The sequence below is a fragment of the Salarias fasciatus genome, chromosome 10 (genome assembly GCF_902148845.1).
Source record: "Salarias fasciatus chromosome 10, fSalaFa1.1, whole genome shotgun sequence".
Lineage (NCBI taxonomy): Eukaryota > Metazoa > Chordata > Actinopteri > Blenniiformes > Blenniidae > Salarias > Salarias fasciatus.
This window is the reverse complement of record NC_043754.1, coordinates 6,402,475-6,422,857: the sequence shown is the minus strand read 5'-3', so window position 1 is coordinate 6,422,857 and position 20,383 is coordinate 6,402,475. Positions and strand designations below refer to the sequence as shown.

The following is a 20,383-nucleotide window of genomic DNA, read 5'->3' as shown; positions in this document are numbered from 1 at the left end:
GTAAAGAAATTATTTTATTGTTTTTAGTCAAAGCACTGTAAAACACACTGGTTATATTTAAGGTACATTCAAGATTCAGACTGTATTATTTTGAAAATCGTTTCAAAACACGAATATTTCTGACAATGCTGATTGAGTTTTGATTCTTTCTTTTTTTTCCCCCCAATTCCGTTTTTTTCATTCGGGTTTCGACATATTCCTGATGGTCTTGTGAGCTTGCATGCTTTCTTCCCACTTATCACCATCAAACTTCTCTTCTGTGACACTGCGCACAGTACCTGGATCCAGACAGTGAGCAGCAACACCTGGAGAGAAAACAGCAACAAAAGACAGCTTGGCTATTTGAATTACAAATAACATAGCCACATGTTATTTGTAGCCACACGTTATCAAACTTATTGAACGGTTCACAAAAATAGGTCATTGAAGAGCAGGCTGGGTTGATCAGTTTGCAGTAAACAGCTACATTTATTTGGAGTAAACACAGTGGGATGATGAAACAAGTTTACAACACATGAGACCAGAGATGGCAACCTAAGACCTTACCGTATCCGTCAGGGTTAGAGCGAGGACTGTAGAAACTCTGAACGCCACATGTCTTACAGAAAGTGTGTTTAGCAACGTGAGTGTTAAACGTGTACGTGGTCAGATTATCCACACCCTGAAATGAGATGAGGAAAAAACAACCCCATCACAATTCCACTTCTTAATCATTGAGATAAATAATTAAAACTGTGTGATCCACTTTTTCTTACCTGTAGAAGTGTAAAGTGTTTTTTGGGAACGATGAAATGGTGGTTTTGTTTCTTTGTACAAATGCTACAGCTGGAGAAACACACAAGTTTCAGTGTGTTGAAATGATACGAGCAGCATTGTGTGACACTTCAAGCAAAGTCGGGAGTTTATTTCTTCTCTCTTAAACTCAGCATTGCACTCGTTTTTAATCACAAAATGTATTAAAGTCTTGATTTTGTCCTTCCATCAAATTCTGAAGGGAATTGTTGGCCATACTTGCAGTGAAAAACATGAAGGTCTGGTGAACTCCATACTTCAAATCTAACAGCCCCGCAGTGACAGCCGCCCGTATGTTTCACGAGGTCCATCCTGGAGGTAAAAACAACACATTCAAGAATGAGCACATATGTTCATATTTGAGCACTCTGAGTGCTAAACCTCAGTTCTGACATGAACGGACCGGGAGATATTTACCCGAGGCTTACATAAAGTTCAGGTGAAACTGGTCAGATCTGTTTGTCGTAAAACCTGCTGACGTGGAGCAGGGCGTCTCTCCCACATTATCTATTCAGCCTCGCCAAGAACACAATGAACCTCCCATAAAAGAAATTTTCACAAATGATTGTTACATAAAGAATCAAAATCTCTCCTTAGCTATGTATATCTGTTGACTCATTCACAGCTGAACATTTGAATTTGCCTGAAAGCCAACAACAACTGTTTGTCGTCCTAAACTGTGAACACACTGGTTTCACGTGATCAAGGTATCAGGTTCCAAAGTACCCAGAAAGACTTGCTTCCTGCTTGAAATATTGTTTTCCTGGAACACTCTGGTAATTATCGAACGCAAAGGGCAGGGCAAAGTACAGCAGACTTGCACAAACACATTCCTCAGAGGTTGAGCTAGTTCAGCCTGACGCCCAGCTCTGTGTTGGAAAGCACTGGCTTGGCGCGTCACGGGTTCGGTGTCATATGACAAGGGTGGGATGAGGGAATACTGTGACCCAAATACATAAATTAGAACTCTTGGAGCTGTATCATATCTGTGACCCAAAAATAGAAACCCAGTAGACCAGAGACCCCAACCAACCCACACCCTTCTCTGACGGTTTGCTATGATCTAGTTTCTAAAGCCACAGTTATCTTAGAATGTGGATGCAAAAGTAAGATGTAGTCAGTAGTATAAGTAACTAAAAGTGGTAAAGTTAAACAAAACTTTATCCCCACTATCTTACCAGAGCCCTGTGACCATTCCAGTAACCCATGTTAGAGAATATGAAACTAATTTGCAGACACGCCTTACATTGTGTGAACCAGATAACTTGACATGGTCATAAAAAAAAAAAAAAAAACGTTATGAAACCTTGAATCAACAATGAAAGTACTTTCTGGAACTTTCCAGTATGACCTGGGCCTTGATCTAAAACCAAAAGTAGATTGTTTCAAGTTTAATCATGCACAGTTGTATAAGTCAGACATATCAAGCAATTCTTGACAACTGTAAAACTATGAATATCAAGCATTGAAGAACAGTGTCAATATATGGAAATCTAAAATAATTTGGCTCACTAAGAGTGAGCTGTCTTTCAATGCCAATGTCAGTGGTGTATTTCTCCCTGTCACTCTATTTGTGGATGAGTCACTGAACTAAAAAAATGACCCCAATAGAGGTCAAGCACCATGGCTGGTGCAACTGGGACATGATTGTTTGTAAAACTGGGTAACAAGAAGTGCTTGAGACTGATGAAATTTTAAGGTATTCTTAATTTGATTCACTTAACTTATCTCTGTAATACAATGCTTTCCCATATGGCAACTTGACACATGAGGAGCTAAACTTTATTTGCATATAACAGATTTTGCTGAATGAAAACTTCTCTGTTGTTTGAATATAGTCATACTTTCTGAACTTAAAGAAATTCTGAAAAAGCAGCATAATCAGGAACCACATTACTTGATGAAGGGGGAATTACTGCACTGTCTGAATACGGTACCACACACAGGCAGTACAACCTGTGCTTTCAAATGTCACTTTTCAGCAAATTCTCATCAAGAGATTGTATGTTTAACAGTGGCATTTAGCTAATTGTGTATGGGTACCTTTTTATGTTCAGTGTGAGATGGATGACTTGCAAGAAAATGAAATGAGGTCAGAGACAGAGGCGGCTGTTCAGCAGTCTAATCTTTTGCCTTAAAATACACCAGCCAGCTGTCACATTAGCTGCAGGCACGTTTACCAAGCACGTTTTCAACAGATCTCATGGAGATGTGTCCACACATGTCTCTCCTGCCTGCGGGTCACGCAACGTCAAGAAATCGCCCTACATTCTCACAACCTTTGCTCGTCGAGACAATTCATATGTACGACCTACATCGGGACCATTGGTAATTATGCAGAAAGTCGTGTATTTAGGTCGTGCATTGCACCTAATAGTCACAAGTTAAACTTGGTCATCATCAATGATTACTTACTGTAACACAGCGACCAATCGCTGGCCAAACAAACAACCGTCCCGTCCAATCACGAGCTCCAGGAAGCGCTCTGTTGCTGTGCGGCTTCCAGCATATTCTAGAACCACGGTCTCGCCGGAGCGTGATATCACTCCGCCGCAACGAAAATACGTGACAGATATATTTTCAAACATTCTGTTTGTCGTGAAATAATAGTTTATATACTGATATACTTTATTTATAATCAAACTAGGACCAAGAAAGAAAGTAGGTCCTTCTTTTCATAGTGAAATTCAGAAGGGGTGGGAACTATTCTATGAGGCGGAAGTATCCTTCGTGATGACGTCCGGCTCCGCTATATAGAGCTGTGTTTGTCTGCTGTGCTGCAGTTGTTCAGCAGAATCCAGACAGAAGAGATTCATCTCGAGCTCGACAAGATCGTTTTATAGTGCGTCTTGATCGTAAGTACATCATTTAAGTCTGTTCCATATATTCGATCGGTGTTGTGAAGCCGAACGAACGCTTTCCGTCGTTTGTCTTATTGTGAATCAATAGCGATCGCTAACGGTGACGTGGTAACGGGTTTCATTTGTGGAAACCGTGAAAAAAATGGAAGTAGTCCGGGTAATGTACATTTTAGTAGCTGTTCGGTACGTGTTTAAATTTCGGCCCATTCATTGTCGAGTTGTGTTAGACTGCCGTGGCTAGCTGACGGTTGCTACTGCCGTGACTCAACATTTCCAGTACCGTCCCTAAGCGGGTAACGCGAGCTGAACAAAAGGAAGGTCAATATGATCTCAAAATGGCGAACGACTGAAATGGCTGCTGTGCTAGGAGTCTTGTACTAGACAGTATAGTCATGGCAATTGTTTATGATTTAAACAGTGATTCATATGTATTGAGTTCCTTATGTTCTATATTCCTATTGAATTCATAGTATGTCATATACTGCCTAATGGTTTATTTGAATTATAATGGAGGTACAGCTGAAGAAAAGTGGTATTATTACATGTGAAACTGATTTTTTTTTTTTTTCCTTTTTTTATTTCACACAGACAGAAAACATGCAGATCTTTGTGAAGACCCTCACTGGCAAGACCATCACCCTTGAGGTTGAGCCCAGCGATACTATTGAAAATGTTAAAGCTAAAATCCAAGACAAAGAAGGCATTCCCCCAGACCAGCAGAGGCTGATCTTTGCCGGCAAGCAGCTGGAAGATGGCCGCACCCTCTCAGATTACAACATCCAGAAAGAGTCCACCCTCCATCTTGTCCTCCGTCTGAGAGGTGGCATGCAGATCTTTGTCAAGACCCTCACCGGCAAGACCATCACCCTGGAGGTGGAGCCAAGTGACACCATCGAGAACGTGAAGGCCAAGATCCAGGACAAGGAGGGCATCCCCCCAGACCAGCAGAGGCTGATCTTTGCTGGCAAGCAGCTTGAAGATGGCCGCACCCTGTCTGACTACAACATCCAGAAAGAATCCACCCTCCACCTGGTCCTGCGTCTGAGGGGTGGCATGCAGATCTTCGTCAAGACCCTCACCGGCAAGACCATCACCCTGGAGGTGGAGCCAAGTGACACCATCGAGAACGTGAAGGCCAAGATCCAGGACAAGGAGGGCATCCCCCCAGACCAGCAGAGGCTGATCTTTGCTGGCAAGCAGCTGGAAGATGGCCGCACCCTGTCTGACTACAACATCCAGAAAGAATCCACCCTCCACCTGGTCCTGCGTCTGAGGGGTGGCATGCAGATCTTCGTCAAGACCCTCACCGGCAAGACCATCACCCTGGAGGTGGAGCCAAGTGACACCATCGAGAACGTGAAGGCCAAGATCCAGGACAAGGAGGGCATCCCCCCAGACCAGCAGAGGCTGATCTTTGCTGGCAAGCAGCTGGAAGATGGCCGCACCCTGTCTGACTACAACATCCAGAAAGAATCCACCCTCCACCTGGTCCTGCGTCTGAGGGGTGGCATGCAGATCTTCGTCAAGACCCTCACCGGCAAGACCATCACCCTGGAGGTGGAGCCAAGTGACACCATCGAGAACGTGAAGGCCAAGATCCAGGACAAGGAGGGCATCCCCCCAGACCAGCAGAGGCTGATCTTTGCCGGCAAGCAGCTGGAAGATGGCCGCACCCTGTCCGACTACAACATCCAGAAAGAATCCACCCTCCACCTGGTCCTGCGCCTGAGGGGTGGTATGCAGATCTTCGTCAAGACCCTCACCGGCAAGACCATCACCCTGGAGGTGGAGCCAAGTGACACCATCGAGAACGTGAAGGCCAAGATCCAGGACAAGGAGGGCATCCCCCCAGACCAGCAGAGGCTGATCTTTGCTGGCAAGCAGCTGGAAGATGGCCGCACCCTGTCTGACTACAACATCCAGAAAGAATCCACCCTCCACCTGGTCCTGCGTCTGAGGGGTGGCATGCAGATCTTCGTCAAGACCCTCACCGGCAAGACCATCACCCTGGAGGTGGAGCCAAGTGACACCATCGAGAACGTGAAGGCCAAGATCCAGGACAAGGAGGGCATCCCCCCAGACCAGCAGAGGCTGATCTTTGCCGGCAAGCAGCTGGAAGATGGCCGCACCCTGTCCGACTACAACATCCAGAAAGAATCCACCCTCCACCTGGTCCTGCGCCTGAGGGGTGGTATGCAGATCTTCGTCAAGACCCTCACCGGCAAGACCATCACCCTGGAGGTGGAGCCAAGTGACACCATCGAGAACGTGAAGGCCAAGATCCAGGACAAGGAGGGCATCCCCCCAGACCAGCAGAGGCTGATCTTTGCTGGCAAGCAGCTGGAAGATGGCCGCACCCTGTCTGACTACAACATCCAGAAAGAATCCACCCTCCACCTGGTCCTGCGTCTGAGGGGTGGGCAGTAAAGTCACCATTCCATGTTCTTATCCTTGTTGTGCTCAAGTAAACATGTTGTGTATCACATGCTATACATGCCAATTACCTAAATGTTTCACAAAGGTTTGAGCCTCTTTAATGACCAAAATGTTGCTGCATATCACTTAATAAAGGATTGAACGTAACTTTCTTCTGAGCCTTATTTGTTTGCATAACACAATAAATGCTTGGTGACAAACTGCAGTGGAGGTTGTTTGACTTAATTACCTTCTCTCCATTATGCAACCAGTATGCCTCATTTAATTATTCACATTAACAAAGATTTCACAAGTTGAAATACACAATTTTTACAGAAATGTTTGAAGGGGTGTTATCAGTGATGAAAGCACAATAACTGGGACATGAACTTCAGGACTTCATGACTTAAGTGTAAGCTTCATTGTGTACCGAGTCACCATAAAGTTCTCTTCCCAGAATTGGTGATTAAATGAAATTCTATCCACTGTTTCAAAATGACAGAGCAGGCATCACACTGAGTTGAAGACAGCAAGAAAAACAGGTTTATACATCTGGTAAATGATTTCTGTGGGTTAAAATGGGGAAGTCAGTTTCAAAAGAGGATGTAGTTGTATTTTAAATTAATGCAACTTACCTCATGCAGTTCCTCTGAAAATCAAGACACTATTGTCTCTGGCTTCCACTGCACTATGGTCCAGAATGAACTGGGTGAAGGGTTGATACAGGCACAGTTGAGGCAGTCTCCCTTACGTAGGCTGAAATGATAAAGCCTATACAGAACTAAAGGTCGTGTGCTAAATGCAAAGATGAAGTTTGGCCCTCTTAGTGCTCTCTTGTTCTGTTCAGTGCAGCTCAGAGTTATCAGTATCTTACCTGACATTAAATTTTAATCCTACTCATTGTTTTAGTGTTTGATCCAAAGTGGTGACACTGCTATAAATTTTTTAATTAAAGTTTGTGAAAAATGAAGGATTATATCAATACAATTAACATAATCACATTTTCTTTTCTGCTGGTCACCTGTTGACCCCTCTTGTTTATACCAGGCTGTCCCTCAGTGGAATTCATGACCTTTTCACTTCTGCTCTAAGGACACAGTCTGAATTGTGGATTGCACGAGGACTGTGTTAGGTTATTAATCACCTTAATCCAAAGCCGAACAGTCTCAACAATATGATCTGCATAATCAGCTTTTCATCCTTTTAAAGATATTTATCGTATAGGACAGCTTAGTTAGAAGTATTTAGTTTTGCTTTTTGAAATCAGAAGAATGCAGAACTATTCGTTTTAAAAACATTCTGATGTTTACTGTCAAAGTACAGCTTTCTTTTCTGATCAGTTGTTTGCCAGAAGATTATGTATACATTTTGTTTTCTTCCTGGAACAAGGCTAGGCCATAAAAAAGTTGCTTTATTTATTCTTTTCTGATTATACCAATGAAGCTTTTATAAAATCAACCTATTTGATCAAGCTTTGAGGTGATAATTCAACAACCTGGCTGCACATCTTGAGAACATGAAATGCCTCTCAAGTTGATTTAAAGTGTAATTTGTTTGTTACAATTATCCCAACCATTCAACCATCCATATCTGTATTAGATCGTATGAAGTATGTGGCATATGTTTCAATAATAATGCGACATGAGCATCAAGCTATTCAATCTGTTTACTCGGTTTTCCCCAGAAATATTTATCATCTAAGATATCTTTTTCAGAACACTTGCCATTGTTTTCCCTCAGTTACAAGAAGTACGAGTTTATTCTACTAGCTGATTATTTGATGGTTTTTCTACTTGTTGTGTTCATCAAGGGAAAAAAAGTCCTGTTATAAACTGTCAGTTAAATTCAACATTGAGATTTTCTTAGTTTAACTGTTAAAAAAAAGTAATGAAGTTTCCTAAAGAGGAAAAATAAAACAAAGTATTATACTATTTGAGTAAAATATGGAATCCTTAAAAATGGTGGAAAGATTAAAAAGGCTCTCTCTTTGAACAGAAAGAAACATTTTCTCTTCAAAATTGTATGGAAATAAACCAGAATTTTTATTATTAATAATAACAAGATTACTGGAACACCTACGTATGATTGGAATCCCCGTACCTCCTTTTACAAACTAACATCATTTCCAGTATTTGTTTGTACACTATTACTGTCAAATACACATCTAAAAATGACATCATTCTCTCGGTAACTTAGGATGTAGTCAAAATAACGATGTAGGATTATTACTGTTTTCAAATTGTATTAATTGAAATCTTGTCTCGCGCTGGTCTAAACAGGCAGGAAATTTGTTTATTTTTAGATTTATGAATGCCGGTCAGCGGACTATTTGACGTTGCGGATGAGTTTCAACTCGTGACGTACGTCCCCAATATAAATGCCTCTGTCCCCTTGGCAACCACTGTCAGACAGAGGGAGGTGTTTCTACTGGAAATCACAAGACAGACCGGTCAATAATTGTAAGTATAAGCAGCTTTCGTTTTGAAAACTTTTACATGGAACTGTTTCTTGTTGTAAGTTAGAAGTTCGTCGCTCTTTCACTATGTGTCATTTTAGGTTTTGACTCTCTTTATTTGACAGTTTCGTGAAGAGAAATGGCAGGGAAGTGAAACCTAGCTAACATTAGAAAAAAGAAAAAAGCTGCGATTCTGTGAGGAAGCGACACTACAAAACGATACCAGATCTCTTTATCGATCTTTATTCGGTTTTTAACGTTGATATAGTATTTAGCTGTATTGTCCAGTAAAAGGGGGGGCGCTAACTATGGAGAAAAAACGTCAGCAAACAACAATGGCTCTGTGTAAAATGGCGGTGATGCTCGAATGACCGACATCCTCCCAGGATGTTCAGGTCAAATGGTTCCCTCTTGTTTGCCACTAGTGATGAAATAATGTAAATAATAATGTTACGTGACTTAATTAGCATTGTGAATTACTGACTGGAAGGAGACTAAGCAGAGATTCAAAATCTCCTCGTAACTGTTCATATCTGATTCTTCGTATAATGTAGTGAAATGTTCATGTTTCACAGGCGCAAACATGCAGATCTTTGTGAAGACCCTCACTGGCAAGACCATCACTCTTGAGGTTGAGCCAAGTGACACAATCGAGAATGTGAAGGCCAAGATCCAGGACAAGGAGGGCATCCCCCCAGACCAGCAGAGGCTGATCTTCGCTGGCAAGCAGCTGGAAGATGGCCGCACCCTGTCTGACTACAACATCCAGAAAGAATCCACCCTCCACCTGGTCCTGCGTCTGAGGGGTGGCATGCAGATCTTCGTCAAGACCCTCACCGGCAAGACCATCACCCTGGAGGTGGAGCCAAGTGACACCATCGAGAACGTGAAGGCCAAGATCCAGGACAAGGAGGGCATCCCCCCAGACCAGCAGAGGCTGATCTTCGCTGGCAAGCAGCTTGAAGATGGCCGCACCCTGTCCGACTACAACATCCAGAAAGAATCCACCCTCCACCTGGTCCTGCGCCTGAGGGGTGGCATGCAGATCTTCGTCAAGACCCTCACTGGTAAAACTATCACCCTTGAAGTGGAGCCAAGTGACACCATTGAGAACGTGAAGGCCAAGATCCAGGACAAGGAGGGCATCCCCCCAGACCAGCAGAGGCTGATCTTTGCCGGCAAGCAGCTTGAAGATGGCCGCACCCTGTCCGACTACAACATCCAGAAGGAGTCCACCCTCCACCTGGTCCTGCGTCTGAGGGGTGGTCAATAAACGACAGCAAGTTTATAATTGGCTTTTACTTAACAAAGTAACCCAATAAAGGATGAGAGTTTAAAACATACCATGTTTTTTTCCTTCATTTTCCTCAATATTTGTCATGAATATGAACCTTGAGTGCTCAGATTATTACAATGACTTACATCCATTTAAATCTTCAAAATCTCCCAAAAATATTTGAACTAATTTCCATTCATTTGAATTGCTGCACACAAAAATTGTACTCGCGACTGATCTTTCCACACTCTTATTCGTCTGCTTTGATAAGTGTTTTTCACATTTGACATTATTACAAAATTCCACAGTCTTCAAAATATTACTAGAAGGTAATTAAAGAAAACTTCGCTTTTTGATATGGCTTGAAAACAAATTGGACAGTTAATGGTGTACTTTCCTAAAATTTTTCTCCTTATCTGCTATTGAAAATGGGAGCATTTTCTGCATATTTGTAGTGTGAAGTGACGAGCATTCCACTATAGTTCACTCAGATGTCTTGCAGCTCAGAAATCAGAGTGTTGATGTTGACTAGTATCATCTGTGGCAGCCTGACAATAATGGGAACTTATAAAAATGAATGAAAACGAATAAGATATAGAATTGAAAACAAAGTATCCACTGACACCACTAGATGTCACTGTCCTACAAATTTTCAACTCATCAGCAGAGGAAGCACCATTTGCTCTTAATATAAGAAATATAAGCCTAAAAATTATTACTTTTGTTAATTTGAGGGATTGCTTCCCAAATAGTGAACTCAGTTTGCTGCTTTAATGTTAAGTTGTACCTCACATTTCAGACACTATACTATACTACAGTGTACTTGGCAATAAACCTGTTTCTGATTCTAAAAAAGGACAAGTACTGAAGAATCATTTTTCTGAAATCACAAATGACATGGGAAGAAAAATTACAAGGGAATAAGGTTGATCAAACGCTACTATAATATACACAAAAAAGGAAAGCTGTATAATTATGTTTAAGAATTGTATTCAACTTGATCATATCAATGTGTAAACTCTTGCAAGATACATTTAAATGAGCTCCAAAATATATCAGTGTGTTGAAAATGCACTGTAAATCAAACTGCCCAAGACATGCTGTTCATGAGGCTGTGTGATTGCTGATAAATAGTTTTAACATTTAGCTTATAACATGACTACAAAATCCATTAATGATATTTAAGAAGTATTTCAAACTGTAATCTCAGATCCCTGTTTGATATAATAAACAAAACAATGCATAGTGCTGGAGCTGTTAACTCATGTTTCATAAGAATGTGCCGTTAAAAGGCGTTCATAAGAGCTTTAATCTCCTGCAGGCTCAGTTTTGATGGACACCTTCCTCCTCCTGTCACGTGCAGCTCTCTGCATAGCAGTCCAACTGCCTAATGAGAAGAGCTTCTATCGGACTATTTCTGTTTCACCCTCATCATTTCCAGGCTGCTTTTAGAAGTCTGTTTTGGGTCATTATCCTGCTTGATTAACCATGACCAGCCACGGAGAGCGAGCTGTCTGACACACAGCCCAGAGTTAATGTTCCTCTGGGGCTGCAAAGCCTCCAAATCCAGGAACCAAACTTTTATGCATTTTATTAAGAAGAGAAAAACAGGGAATAAATGAACGCTGCACTGAGAATGATTATAAAGTCACGTTAAAAATTAAATACAAAATGTTAAATCATACAAAACAAAAACAAAAACAAAAATGGAAAAAGAGAGGATATACAGAGAGAAATTAATGAAAGTGAAAAAGACAAAACTTTAAATGGTTTAAAAATCTTTAGTGCAAAATCTTGTATACCAGCGTCGCTCTTTATGGACTACATATATGAAGACTTACTTTAAAGCATCTAACATGCCCAAGAAACTTTTTCTTACATCTGTAACCTTTACAACCAAGGAACCTGTTTTTGCCTTTTAACAATTAAATCCAATTCTTTTACAACTGTAAAATCTACTCAACATAATTAGAGATAAACCATATTCACCTGTTTTACCATGTGAGCTAAAACTCTAGTTCATGTTTCACAGACCACCGTTAACTAATCAAACTATGTTTTCAGTGAATGGATTTAACTTATACAGCTCTTTCGCACTGGCTCTCTCTCTCTTTCTCTCTCTCTCTCTCTCTCTATCTCTCTCTCTCTCTCTCTCTCTCACACACACACACACACGCACATTGGCACTACGAGCAGGTAAACACAGGCAATTAAGAATTTTAATCCTTAGCAATTAAGATTATGGAGTACAGAACAACAAAACAATTAAAATGGCATGAATAGGAGAATAAATAAATTAAAAGATTTACTAAGATAAGGGTAATAAAATAATTAAAATCTATTGTTTAATGGAAAACCTGAGTAAACAATGCTTGTATCTCAGGTGTTCAGGAAGTTTGTTGAGGAGTGGAGGAATTAGAATCTGCTCCACCTTGTTTCTTCTGGATTTCTTTTGACTCTCATGAATCCTCTTCATGAAGACATCAGCGGTCTGGAAGTTTCATAAATGTACAAGTAAATCTATAAGTAGATGCGTTTAGGTCCAAGCCATATTCTTTGATTTCTATATCCTCAAATGATTAATTTATGGGAAATGAATTGTCTGTATAGTTTCTCAGCATCATGAAACAAATCACAGTAATTTAACAGCTGATCCACTTGAAAAAATGAGATCTCATATTAAAAAAAAAAAATATCCTGAATGAACTGTATCATTAGTATGGTGTGTGTGTGCAGACCGATCCTCTCTCAGACCTGCTGGGGAGGTCTGGCCCTCCTGTCTGTCTCAGTGGGTTTGCCCGCTGCATGTCTGTATATATCAGCTGCAGCCTGAGCTGTGTGGGATCAGTCGGGCTGACAGTGTTGGGTGAGGAATGGCTGGCTGGGGGGCCTTCTGCATTTCTCTCCTCAACTACAAGACAGAGAAATATGTCATCGCAGAAAACAAGAGGATCGGAATACTATTCCGACTCTATCAGCTGGCCGTGCTGGGATACATAATCGGGTGAGGCACACTGAACTCTTTTTTTCCCCCTGTAGTTTCAAGGAAAAACAGAATAGAGAGTGATTCACACAGTTAAAAATAGGCTCGACAAAGGTTTTCACTTTTGTTGGTGGTGTTAAAGTGGCAGTGCTGTGGCTGGGGAGTTGTGTAAAGGCTGGAATCATACGGCTTAACTGTGATCTGTGTGAAAGAAATGAAAACTCAGAAGCAGACTGTGTGGCAGTATGTTCAGGGATCAGAATCTGCTCTGACCTCTCTTGTATGAAAGTTAAGACTAATGCGACAGCGTGGCAGTTGTCCGGTGGTTATAAAGATCCCGCTTGCTGTACTGACATGTGCTTCTCATGTTCATGTTGTGTTTATTGCTGCACCACCTCCCAGACATGGTGACATTTTGGTGCATTTTCCCCCCGGATGAATCTGTAAGTGCAGCACAGTTCAGGAATAGCTGTCTGATATTAAAGGTACAGCGTGTAGGGTTTGAGTCGTGACACTGTTGTGCCTGAGGTGGCAGTAGTGAGTCACTGTAGCGTCCACTGTAGGATCCTGTTGTCAGCTTTATTGTGTCGTCAGTTTGTTGAGAGGTAATCGTTTCCAAGAGCTTCCAGAATCGTTACAGTGTAGTCACTGATTCATCCGTGCATGAGGAAGTTAGAATCAGTTTTTTTAAAGAATGACAACAGACTCGATCGTACTTTTTCTTCATGGTGCAAATATAAGTAAAACCTAGGTATAGGTATAACATTTTCATTGTTGGCAAAGAAAATGAATATGAAACACAGACTTGATTTTGACTTGATCAGTTCTCTTCAAAAAAGAAATTTAATAAACCCAAGCGATTGTATTTCCAAGGAGTTGCAAGGAGATGCAAAATCTTTGCATGTTTGATTTGCATTAAATGCATGACGGCGTCTGGTGCACCAGCATCATTTGCATTGTGTCAGATGTTATTGTAGTTTTGAGAAACACTCATGTACTAAAACAGTTCAAAGACAGTCTGCATGCGCTTTTTTATTTACGGTAAATTTTTAGAATATTCTATGACAAGCACAATAATGGCTGAAGCTGGTTTATTTTTACCTAGCTAACATTAGAAGATTGGCCCGGGGAAGGACATAGAACATATGATGGTTGTTGTTTCTTCAAAGGTTCAAATGTTATTTAATACAAGGTAGTTTTTCAATGTCTAGTCTCAATGCATTGTTTCCCACCTATATATATTGGAAGCTTTGCAAAAAAAAAAAAAAACCCATAAAGAAGACACTTTCTAGAATCGAAAGCACACCAGAGAAACTGGTGAACATAGGGCAAAGGGGTCGACAACTTTTCCTCAAGACAATCTGAAGCTTTGACATAAACCCCACTAATCTGCTCCATGCTGGCGATAAGCAGCTGTCTTTTAACCCTCCATCACACAGACCCAAACAGCATGGCAGCCGCACCTCACCCTCTCAGCCACCGGAGAAAATGCTTTGAACTAATCCGTATCGTTGATAAGTCCCATCGTGTCTCAGGTGGGTGTTTGTGGTGAAGAAAGGGTACCAGGAGAAAGAGGAGGCCATACAGACATCAGTCATCACCAAACTGAAAGGAGTGACGCTGACCAACAGTACCGACACGGGGCCTTACCTGTGGAGCGCCGAGGACTACGTTATACCTCCAAATGTCAGTCAGTCTATCTATCTATCTATCTATCTATCTATCTATCTATCTATCTCTCTCTCTTGTCCTCATTATGCTGCTGTCAGGAGACATTTCAGTGTGTGCGCTGCCTCGTGTCATTAGCTTCAGCAATATTGAACTTGTAATTTGCTTAACCTTTCTGTTTACCAATCTCTCTGTCGGCTCCTAATTTGATTTTTCAGGGTGAGCAGGTGTTCTTCATAGTGACAAATTACATCGAGACCCCCAATCAGAGGCTGGGGTTCTGTGCCGAGGTGGGTGCGCTGACGGAGGGGGAAGAATCTCTTCTTTTCAGATGCACTGCTTTTTTCCTGAATAGCTGCTTTGATTGTGCCCCTCACAGAGCTTCAAGGTGCCAAATGGACGATGCCAGAGTGATGATGACTGCATGGAGGGGGAGAGTGTAGCTGCGGGTCACGGTGAGGCCAGTTTCCTGCTCTGGAGTCATGTTGTTGCCAAGATTTAACCTCACTCATAGAAACACACGTTCATTTGTGAGGTTAGACTCATCTGCTGGACATGGTGGCTTTTTCATCATGCTATCTGGATGCTTTGTGTTAGAATAAATCCCTCACACTCGATCCCGTCTCTCGCTTTCAGGAATCAAAACGGGCTTGTGTTTAAACAGCACCGGGACCTGTGAGATCCACGCCTGGTGTCCCGTTGAAAACAGCAAGAGACCCACGTGAGGAATTTGGAAATTTGCCATTTTGCGTTGCCACAATGACACTCACAGTGATCCCTCACACCGGCCGAGACATTTTACAGGTTCTATTTATTCCTGATGAAGCCTGCGGGCTCAGTTTGTGTTTCGTTTTTCACGGAGCTGCCTGTTCCCTTCCCTTCCAGAGAGCCCCTACTGAGCGAAGCGGAGAACTTCACCATCTACATCAAGAACTTCATCCGCTTCCCAAAGTTTGAGTTCTCAAAGTAAGTGGCCGCGAGTGGCCTGTCGACTGCCGCTGTCTGCGGTTTCAAGGTGTCGTGGCATTGAGAGAGCTGCTGGATATACATGTTCCAACGGCTGCTTTAAATAGCTCTGAGGGTGCAGAGCGCCTTCTATTTATACCGGCCTGTGCATTGCGCTCAGTGAGACAGTGAAACAGTCATCTGAGACGTCCTTGACAGCGTGCCTTGCCCTGGACAGGTGTCAGATCAGATGAGGCTAGCCCAGGGAGCTGCAGTGCCGCCTTCCCTCCCCACCGATGCCCGTCAGGAGGTCCAGCAGCAGAGCGGAGGAGAGGCCGCACGCTGGGCCTAATTCATCAATCACACTCCTCCTCTCATTACATCCCTCCGATGCTCCCTCACTCATCCCGATATGCTTATTGTCAATGAGAACTGAGTAGTCACACAATCCCCCCGTAACGCCGGCCATATGAAATGACTGGCAACGCCGCGTGTCTTATAATGTAACATATCTAGTTACTCAGCGTGCTTGAAGCCAGATGGTGTTACTGTACGGTTTGACTGACACTCACATGCTGCAGCTGAAGTGTGCTGAGAGGAAACCTTCAAGTCCCGACACTTCAGCTCTGAAGAGGGAGCAAAGTTCAGCACTGATGGACGTGAATGTGCGTTTCAAAGAGAGCCTGAGTGAGCAGAGATAATCTATCAAATGCATATATACATGTTATCATGGGATTAAGTGCGAGGAGTGAAAATACTTGTTCTAGATTATTGAAAATATGAACAGAATCATAATGTGTGATATAAACAAAGATTTCTGAAAAGTACAAGAAACAAACAAAAACATTGAAATTGTAGGTTACTCACATATGTTCATGATAAAATATGAAGAATGGATGAGCTGTCAAATCTTCTCAAGGGGAAATATGGGAAAACTACGACTTCTGTGCACAGTTGTTTTACAAATATAGATTTATGTCAGTGAAGTTCTTGCATTTCTTTGCTTGATTTAAATAAATGGGGTGTTTCAAATCATAATTCTAATTTATGGCATCAGCATTCATTAAAAAGTAATCTAATCTAATACCATGACAGAAACCCCTTTGCATATGAGCCATTTTTCAGTGCTGATTTTTGTTGGTGATCTTAAAGCTAAAGTCTTAAACTGTTTTTAAAAAAAAAGGTTTTTGGAACTTCAAAAATGTATTTTCATAATTTCAAGAAGCATAAAATGTTAGTCTCACAAAATCTACAATGTTGTTTTTAGCACTTATACATACATTTATTTTACATTAAAATAGCAGCTAATGACTGTTGAAATTGTTTCTACTGAATATACAGTGAAACCCCTGCAGTAATATCAAGATCTTAAAAAAAAATAACATTTTGTAATAAAAATACTGCTACCTTGACAGTTTAAAAAAAATTCCCTATGCAAAAACTATTACAAATATACAGAATCATTTACTGATTTAAGATACATTTATCATGGCTATTGTTATTTTGCTTATTTTTTAAAAATTCAAGAGATGTTTGAGAAAAGAAAATCATTTTACTGTGTTATGAGAAAGACTCACACTGCAGAAAGAAAATAAGCAAAAACACACTGACAGGCACAACTGAGCATTCACACTTTAATAGGAAGCAAAAGCAAACAGTGAGAAAATAACCTATTTCATACACATATATTTGATTTTCAACATTCAGGTCCAATGTTCTTGAAACGTCTGATGAGGGATACCTGAAAAGATGCACCTATGACAGCCAGGAGCATCCGTACTGCCCCATCTTCCACCTCCGAGATCTGGTCAGCAGGACCGGACACGACTTCCAGGACATGGCTGCCAAGGTACAGCGTCTGAAAACACGAGACTCTGAGCTGTGAGGTGACAGAGGTTTCAGTTCTGGGCTTCCTGATTCCCTTCGTTTCCTTCAGGGCGGCTCTGTGGGAATCCTCATCGAGTGGAACTGCGATCTGGATAAAGACTCGTCTCAGTGTAACCCGCACTACAGCTTCACCCGTTTGGACATGAACTTGAACAACTCCATCACATCAGGGTACAACTTCAGGTGAGCCTTCTTAAATACTGACCATTCACTCTGCCCTGTGTTTTATTGTTTGGTCTCTTTTTCTAATCGGCTCTTCTTCCCATCGCAGGTATGCCAGATACTATAAGGATCAAAATGGGGAAACTTACCGCACCTTGTATAAAGTCTATGGGATTCGCTTTGATATAATGATCAATGGTCAGGTAAGAGCAGTGACTTGAGCTGCAGATCCTCAGATTCTGTGATTCTGTACAGATGCTTGCAGTGATTTGATTGTTATTTTACAGGCTGGGAAATTCAATATTGTTCCAACAATAATCGCCATCGGCTCTGGTGTTGCTCTTCTGGGTATAGTAAGTCATTTATTCCAATATCTTGTGGGAAGATGATCAGTTCTTTCCTGCAGACACGAGTCAAAGTTTGAAAAATGTCAGTAATAACGGATAATAAAGAATGCTGCATGGAATGTATCCTAAATGTCATCGACTATGCCACTGCAAAAAAATTCTTTTAACTTCCAGAATTAAATTGTTGGCTGCAGTTATTACATTTTCATCTTTTTGGTTGCTCCAAATATTTGTTTTGTTGTCTGTCAGGGAGCCTTTGCCTGCGACATGATTCTCCTGTACATGATGAACACCAGCTCCTTCTACCGAGAGAGGAAGTTTGAAATCATCAACTTTAAGTACGACTCTCTGAGTTTTGTATCAGACATCAGAGGTAGAAGTTTTAATGAATCCATTTGAGTCACCACATTTTTTATCTTCAAATTAGGAAAGATCGGACCAAACACAAGGATGGGAAGGCAGGACACCGAGAGCGGAGATCCAGGAAACCGGCTGCAGAGAAGAACAACTCTGTGAAAAACACGGACGAGACCCAGCTCGCCGTGGAGTCGTCTGCTGCGGAAGAGGGCCAGCTGTCGGTGGAGAAAAGGGGCCCCACCATTCCACGCAACACGGGACAGCGATACTCTGCCCTCATCTCCCAGCCGGGCGCAGAGACGAAGCCGCACATCACCTTCTCCTCTCACAATTAGGCTGACGGGCAGATGGAGACCAATCTACCTGCGGTGGCCTCGGGATGGGGAGGTGGGGTGAGGGGGGGCACCTGACGGCGGACCGCTCCTCCTCTGCTCACAGCACTGCTGGCGTGGCCACCAGCATGAGTGACACACGCCCGGGATGGAGATGAGCTGGTCCGGGGACAGTGCAGCAGGGACAGGAGTCTGCTGCCTCATGGGTCACAGCGGGGATGTTTGTGGTCCTTTTACAGTACGAATGGTTTCAGTCCGCAGCAGAACGGCAAAGGAAATATTCCATCAACCAAAACTGGATGTTGCCTTCTAAACACAAAACATTTTATGCAAACCTTTGTTGTATGTAGACTATTATCTAATTCTCACAGATTTATTGATCAAATACTTTCCAAACCTAATTCAAAAGAAGTTGGGATGCTGCTGTTAAAAAAAAACAACAACACATGCATGTGACTGAAAATAAAACATATGACAGTTTTAAAATTAGAGATATACAGTATATACCAGTATTTTCTTGGTTGTACTTTTTAAAAGTAGCGTGGGAGGAAACAAGGGGTGAAACAGTAAAACAACACCACTCTGTGGAGCAATCAGAAACTCCAACCTGATGTACGTCACACCATTCATTTCCATTCAGAGTCCATTAAAAACTGAAAATCTAAACTGTCCCACATAGTTTGTGAAATAATCGGTTAAGAATTCACAAAGGCTAATTTCTGTTTTTTTTCTTCAGTAAATTTACATAGTTTGTTTTACATGTTTAAATAATCCAGAAACACGTGTTGAAAAAATAAATGTGAAGACGACAAAAAATAGAAGATTATCAAGAAAAATAACAGTTTATGATTCCTAACTCATTCCTCTCACCTCTGCACAATTTATCAGCTATCTGAATTGTCCAGTTCATGAATATTTCTGTATTATACGTGTCTAGCTTTGTCATTTTCATAGCAGCTAACACGATGCCGCTAACCTGGCAACAGCCATATTGACATGTGCAGCAACGAATTGCTTCACATCATTCTCGTGGTGTGTGTGTGAACAAATACTGCGAGAATTCAGCTTGCCGGCAAGGTCACGATGCCACACTTGGTTGTTAAATAAAACATTTCATCCTCAAGATTTTGAACCCTTTAAAGTGGACTAATGGACAATCCTGATTGAGCATATGCATACAGAATATGACTGAATTCTGAAGATATCATCAGGTTTCCACAATAAAAGTAACAGTTAAACTGTGTTGCCATTTTTCATATGGTCAGATGAGCCTCATCATCACCTAATATGGACAATTTGTATAGTTTAGTCATAATATTATCAGATAAATAAGAGTTTCATCATTTTTTTTAACCTGTAACAAAGCATCCCAGCTCCTTTAGAAACAGGGTTTGTAAGGTAAAAGTCTCATTTCTGCAGGTACATCACATAAAATATTACTGAAAAAAAGTGCCATATCCACTTTATGGGTCTAAATGAAGGTTTTACCCTTGAAAGAATATTTAAATTGTGAGATGCATCAGTCTGGAATAATATTAATGTGGAAATAGTTTATATGAACTGGAGTGTCACAAACAACTAAACTAGAAAGTAAAATGTAAGAAAAGTTGTGACGTTCCTGAACAGACACATCTTTTATGTCGTGAGCGTCCCACTACCCACTGCTGCTGTTCCACACACAAACTAGTGTGGCACTGTCCGGCTGTGATGCAGAGGTCTGAGGTCTGGGGTCTGCCGTGTTTCAGGAGTCTCCTGTGAGCAGCTTCACTGTGGCCACGTGCTGATTCACTGGAAATGAACGGACTTCCAAGAGCAGGGACTCGCCTTCCTCTTTGCCGTTTGTATTTATTGAATGCTCTTCAATGTTGAACTAATGTATGTGTCCGTCGTGTCTTCAACGATA

At 41.6% G+C, this 20,383-nt stretch overlaps 3 protein-coding genes across 4 annotated transcripts; 2 read left to right on the top strand and 1 right to left on the bottom strand.

The window, feature by feature from the left end:
* Positions 1-14: 14 nt before the first annotated feature.
* cenpv (centromere protein V) lies at positions 15-3,314 on the bottom strand. Its single transcript, XM_030101310.1, has 5 exons — positions 3,208-3,314; positions 1,012-1,104; positions 756-825; positions 547-661; positions 15-305 (listed from the first exon to the last, which is right to left on the bottom strand). The coding sequence occupies exons 2-5, from the start codon at positions 1,101-1,103 to the stop codon at positions 178-180; spliced, it is 405 nt and encodes a 134-aa protein (XP_029957170.1). The 5' UTR covers position 1,104; positions 3,208-3,314; the 3' UTR covers positions 15-177.
* A 184-nt stretch (positions 3,315-3,498) lies between these two features.
* On the top strand, positions 3,499-9,866 carry LOC115395676 (polyubiquitin-C). Of its 2 annotated transcripts, XM_030101307.1 has the most exons (3): positions 3,499-3,647; positions 4,242-6,053; positions 9,314-9,866. In XM_030101307.1, exons 2-3 carry the CDS (start codon positions 4,251-4,253, stop codon positions 9,794-9,796), a joined length of 2,286 nt encoding a protein of 761 aa, XP_029957167.1. In that variant the 5' UTR covers positions 3,499-3,647; positions 4,242-4,250; the 3' UTR covers positions 9,797-9,866. The 2 variants fall into 2 exon arrangements, with proteins under 2 accessions (XP_029957167.1, XP_029957168.1); XM_030101308.1 differs by lacking the exons at positions 3,499-3,647; positions 4,242-6,053 and adding an exon at positions 8,447-8,527 and having other exon boundaries at positions 9,099-9,866.
* A 2,806-nt stretch (positions 9,867-12,672) lies between these two features.
* On the top strand, positions 12,673-18,899 carry p2rx5 (purinergic receptor P2X, ligand-gated ion channel, 5). The gene is made up of 12 exons (XM_030101587.1): positions 12,673-12,803; positions 14,318-14,468; positions 14,669-14,740; positions 14,830-14,905; positions 15,087-15,171; positions 15,336-15,416; positions 17,103-17,244; positions 17,332-17,465; positions 17,554-17,647; positions 17,732-17,797; positions 18,041-18,129; positions 18,219-18,899. Exons 1-12 carry the CDS (start codon positions 12,673-12,675, stop codon positions 18,481-18,483), a joined length of 1,386 nt encoding a protein of 461 aa, XP_029957447.1. The 3' UTR covers positions 18,484-18,899.
* Positions 18,900-20,383: the final 1,484 nt, after the last annotated feature.